Genomic DNA, 6,000 nt, shown 5'->3' on the forward strand with positions numbered 1-6,000 from the left:
AAATCTAATTAGCATATGCCTACAACTCTTAAATCTACAATTCTTTTAATCGTGTACAAATTTAAAATATAAAATATCATTCATTAATTTTAAAGACGTGACTGCCAATGCACCAAATGAAATCAAGGTTTATATAGATTGATTAGCCAAAGCGTTCTATTAAGATGGTTAACTAACTAACGTAAAAAAAAAGATGGTTAATTAACATTTTAACACATAATAATATATTTCCTGTAAAAAAAATAATAATATTTGGCAAAATCGGTGAAGATTATCAATCGATCTTGCTGTACCGCCATCGGAGGACTCCACCTCTGCACCCTCCCTCCTTCCTCAATTCTATTGCTGCTAACTATTCCCAGAGGAGTAGATGACTAACCTTGTATTATTTAAGTTTATGTTTAAGGCTGGATAGATATTATAAATATATAGTGTTTTTCTTCACAAATCAAGAAAAATAGCTATTATTGGAGGGTGCCGTGTGGAGCCCCATATTTTGCTGCCATATGAGTTTTAAAAATTGTTAGTATGTGAACTCTTTTTTTATTTACCCTTTGCTCCCTCACGCTGAATTCTCCATCAATTTGGCTGATTGTATAATACACGCCGATAAACTTCTACCTTCAAGTTTATTTTTCTCTCTTTGGAAGTTATTTTACCTATTCTTGTTGAATCAAATATCTAATTATTTTTCCTGGCTTGTAGGATGCAGATTTGTGCCACGTATTTTGTGCAAAAGAAAGATGTTGCTCTTGTCATTAAAAGCTACTGACCGAGTTGATTGAGCACCATGTTTTGGAAGAATCATTTAGTGTTAGGTACAAGTTCTATGTACTTAATTTAGATATTTCTGTTTACAAATTTCAAAATACCAAGTGGTTGTTAATTTTAGTGAGACTAATTAATTTTAGGGAAGAGGACACGAAAATCATATCAAACAATGTTCTTGCTGAAGTTGACAAGTGGATAGAAAGATTGGATCGTCTGGTCATTGGTAATACTTGTCTCTAGCCTTTCATACAACTTATATGAATTGTGAAGGTTAACGTTTTTAGTACAAAAAATTTTCTTGGCTTATAAAAAAAAACTTGTGGTTAGTCTTTATTTTTAATGTATTATATTTTGCCTCTTAAGAAAAAGCATGACTTGTTACCAATCAATTAATTAATTTAGTTATGATAGATGAAACTATTACAACCAACTCTAGTTAGGATTATTACCATAGTTAGCTTAGCTATTAGTCTATTATGATTAGTTGGTTAAGTTAGTCTTTTTAGTTAGTCTTTTCTGTTTCTGTTATTGTATATATTGTACATTGTACAATGAGCTAAAATAATAAGAATTCAATTTTCAATTGCTTTTACCTTTTGTTCTAATATGGTATCAGAAGAAGAAATCCCCATCATGACCACCACCTCTCGCTCCACTCCGGCGATGACTCTTTATTCTCCGGTCGACCCCACGGATCCTTTCTACATCCACCATACAGATAACCCAGCATTGGTGCTCGTTTCCAAGCCCCTCGACGGCTTGAACTATCTCACCTGATAGTGCTCTATGATCTTGGCTCTCGATGGTCGGAACAAATTGGGCTTCGTCGATGGTAGCATCCCGATTCCTGATTTCAGTGATACTGCAAAGCTTCACATGTGGAAAAGAAATGACAACATTGTTGCGTCGTGGATCTTGAATTCACTCACAAAGGAAATTAGCGCGAGTGTCATTTACTCAACCTCTGCATCCAACATCTGGAATGATCTTGAGAAACGTTTCAACATCAAGAACGGACCCAGAATCTTCCAATTGCGGAAAGCATTACTCAATTGTGTTCAAGGAACAGACTCCATCAACATTTACTTCACGCGATTCAAAGGGCTTTGGGCTGAGCTGGGTGAACTCAAGGCCAATCACAGTTGTAACTGCGGCGGGGTTGCTCCACTTCTTGCTTCCATCAAAGAGGAATTTGTCATGCCATTTCTAATGGGTGTCAACGAGAGTTTTGCCCATGCTAGAGGTCAAATCTTGTTGATGAAACCGATTCCGGGTATTGATGAGACCTTCTCATTATTGCTTCAAGATGAAACTCAGAGGCTTGTTGGTGTTCAACCAAATTCTGCTCCTCCTGCTGAAATGGCTTGTGCTGTAACCCAATCCAATGCCAAGGGAAAACCTACTCGCAAGGATAGACCATTCTGCTCTCATTGCAACATCCATGGGCACACAAAGGAAAAATGCTTCAAGATCCATGGATACCCTCCAAGCTTCAAGAAATCTGGGAATACTTCATCTGCAAATAACTCAGTGAATAACATTCTTGAAGTTGCATAAGGAGAACAAAGTCAACCTTGGTCTCAACAACAATGCCAGCAAGTTCTTGCCCTCCTTCAAGCTCAAATGGCACAGCTGCCTAGTGCCTCTCAACAAGACTCCTCTGACACGGCAGGTATTGAAACCATAGGCATGTCAAACTCTACTTTAAATTCCCCTTTCCAAGCACCTAATGCTTGGATTGTTGATTCTGGAGCAACAACTCACATTACTTGTTTTCCTGAATTTCTCTTTAACTTCAAATTCTTGAAAAACAAGTTTGTGCTTCTACCAAATGGAACTAGAGTTCAAGTGGTTGGAACTGGTTCTATTGGGATAAATTCTCGCATTGTTTTGCATAATGTCCTTTATATTCCCTATTTTCATGTCAATCTGATTTTTGTGCCTAAGATCACTCCCAATTTTAAAATTGGTGTGTTGTTTGAAGACACTTTTGTTCTTTTCCAGGACACTCAAACACACAAGACGATTGGCAGAGGTGATCTCCATCTTGATCTGTTTCTTCTCTATACAGAGCACACACTCACATTTGTCGCCTCACGCACACTTGTGAATTCACACTCTTCAAATTGTAATGATGTAGTTACAGGTTGTAATAATGTTCTTAGTGAACAATCTTTGTGGCATTCCCGTTTGGGACATGTATCTGACAAGATTTTGAAACTTTTTGCAAATAAAAATTCATTGTATTTGACATCTCATAGTTCTAAAGATTGCATGGTCTGCCCCCTGTCCAAATTTAGAAGGCTTTCTTTTATTTCAAATAACCATTATTTTGAGTCCCCATTTGATCTCATACACATGGACACTTGGGGACCATATCAACATGCAACTCATGATGGAAAGCATTACTTTTTTACTATTTTTGATGATAGTTCTAGGTTTACATGGTTATATTTAATGAAAAATAAGTCTGAGGCTACTCAGTTGATCAAGAATTTCTTTGTTTTTGTTAAAACAAATTTTGACAAGCCTATAAAGCAACTGAGATCTGACAATGCCAAAGAACTAAAACTTGATGACTTTCTAAGTGAACAAGGGACATTGCATCAGTTTAGTTGCCCTTATAGGCCTGAGCAAAATTCAGTGGTGGAAAGAAAGCATCAACATTTGTTGAATGTTGCTAGGTCTCTATTGTTTCAATCAAAGGCTCCAATTCGTTTTTGGGGAGAATGTATAAACACTACAGTTTTTCTAATTAATAGAGTGCCTACTCCTGCTCTTAAAGGTTGTTCACCATATGAGCTTCTCTACAAAAAAACAACCACCATATGAACACCTTAGAGTTTTTGGCTGCCTATGTTATGTTGCTATACCATTGCATCAGAGAAACAAATTCTCACCTAGAGCAGTTCCTACTGTCTTTCTAGGATATCCTCTTGGTTATAAGGGGTATAAACTGTATGACATAGTTAACAGGAAGTTTATTATATCAAGAGATGTTGTTTTGTTGAACATAAATTTCCTTTCACATCTGCTAGTGAACCAGCAACCATTGAGGATCCCTTTGAGCACATTGTCTTGCCCAAACCTATTGAAACACACACAATTAACCTTCAAACAGAGCTTGCATCCACTACAGGCGAACCTCCAATCACTGCAGAAAATAAACCAGTTCCTGCAGATGAACCACATGAGCCTAGTCAGGAAACTGAACCAGCCACTGTGACACAACCTGATACTGTCCTTAGAAGATCAACTTGTGTATCTAATCCCCCCTCCTACCTAGATGCTTACATACATCAAACTACCTACCCTATGTCTGACTACATGAGTTTCTCTGCTCTATCCACTCCTTATCAAACATTCATATGCAATATTGATCAACATTATGAACCAAAATACTATCACCAAGCTGTGAAGTATCCTCAATGGAGGAATGCTATGAATGAGGAAATAAAAGCCTTGGAAGAGAACAAGACTTGGTCCATTGTCACTTTACCTCCAGGCAAGAAAACAATAGGCTGCAGGTGGTTGTATAAGAACAAATTCAACTCTGATGGTAGTCTAGACAAGCATAAGGCACGTCTAGTTGCCAAGGGTTACACACAACAGTTGGGTGTAGACTTTGTTGACACCTTTTCACCTGTAGCAAAGTTGACTACAGTTAGGTTATTGCTTACCATGGCAGCTCAAAAACAGTGGAATCTCACACAACTTGACATCAACAATGCCTTCTTAAATGGAGATTTATTTGAATAAGTGTACATGGATCTGCCCTTAGGTTATCCTGGAAAGGGGGAGCATCAAGTGTGCAAGTTACACAAGTCCTTGTATGGCTTGAGGCAAGCATCAAGGCAGTGGTTCCAGAAATTTTCCAATTCCATCATCAAGCTGGGATTCAATCAATCTACTGCAGATAACTCTCTATTTTCTAAAGGGAGCAATGATTCTCTGAATCTCCTGTTAGTTTATGTGGACGACATCATCATAGCTGGCCCAAACAAACCTCTAGTTACTGAAGTCACTGTACAGTTGCAAGGTTTGTTCAAACTCAAGGTCCTAGGTGATTTAAAGTATTTTCTTGGTTTGGAAATAGCTAAGTCTGTAAAAGGCATTCACTTGAACCAAAGGAAATACACCCTAGAGTTGTTAGAAGATACTGGTTTCACCAATTGCAAACCTGCAAAAATTCCAATGGATCCTGGTCTTCAATTGGATGGCATTGCAGGTGAAGTTCTTGAAGACCCAACTCAATTCAGAAGACTGCTGGGAAGGTTAATGTATTTGACTATCTCATGGCCAGATATTATTTTTCCCATAAACAAGCTTAGTCAGTTTATGCAAACTCCAAGGACACCTCACCTTCAAGCTCTTCATCAAGTCCTTCAATACCTCAAAGCAGCTCCTGCCCAAGGTTTGTTCTTTTCTGCAAACAGCAATTCCACCGTCACAACTTATGTAGACTCTGATTGGGGCAATTGCAAGGATACTAGAAGGTCAACAACTGGTTTTTGTATCTACTTGGGCTCATCTCTCATATGTTGGAAGTCAAAAAAGCAACCCACTGTTGCAAGGTCCTCAGCAGAGGCTGAGTATAGAGCTTTAGCTTCTCTTACTAGTGAGTTATTGTGGCTGCGGCAGCTTCTTCGTGTGTTCCAGATTACTCTTGATTCCACAATGATCATGTGTGACAATAAATCAGCTATTGCATTGGCTGAGAATCCAACTTCAAATGATGGGTCTAAACACATAGATATTGATTGTCATTTCATAAGGCAATATGTGCACTCTGGTTTTATCAAGCTGGTATACTTACCTACTCATCAACAGCTTGCTGACATCTTCACCAAGGCCTTGCCTCACTGCAAATTCTCTGTTTTTTTGTCCAAGTTAGGCCTTCTAGACATCTATGCATCTAACTTGAGGGGGAGTATTACAACCAACTCTAGTTAGGATTATTACCATAGTTAGCTTAGCTATTAGTCTATTATGATTAGTTGGTTAAGTTAGTCTTTTAGTTAGTCTTTTCTGTTTCTGTTATTGTATATATTGTACATTGTACAATGAGCTAAAATAATAAGAATTCAATTTTCAATTGCTTTTACCTTTTGTTCTAATAGAAACATCTTGGAGTTTAGGGTATTTTATGATGCTATCTAAGGAACATGTATAAGTAGGCCATGGACACGTAGAATATTAATAAAAAAATCCAGTTAGTAAGAATAAATA

The 6,000-nt window shown here is 37.6% G+C and overlaps 1 protein-coding gene across 1 annotated transcript; it reads left to right on the forward strand.

Annotated features, from left to right (window-relative positions):
* Window positions 1–4,536: 4,536 nt before the first annotated feature.
* LOC114371345 (uncharacterized mitochondrial protein AtMg00810-like) lies at window positions 4,537–5,724 on the forward strand. Its single transcript, XM_028328811.1, has one exon. It carries the CDS (start codon window positions 4,537–4,539, stop codon window positions 5,722–5,724), a length of 1,188 nt encoding a protein of 395 aa, XP_028184612.1.
* Window positions 5,725–6,000: the final 276 nt, after the last annotated feature.

Source organism: Glycine soja, chromosome 10 (genome assembly GCF_004193775.1).
Source record: "Glycine soja cultivar W05 chromosome 10, ASM419377v2, whole genome shotgun sequence".
Lineage (NCBI taxonomy): Eukaryota > Viridiplantae > Streptophyta > Magnoliopsida > Fabales > Fabaceae > Glycine > Glycine soja.

Excerpts from the sequence above, each read along its gene's own strand:
- LOC114371345 (XM_028328811.1), top strand. The coding sequence starts at position 4,537 with ATGGATCTGCCCTTAGGTTATCCTGGAAAGGGGGAGCATCAAGTGTGC.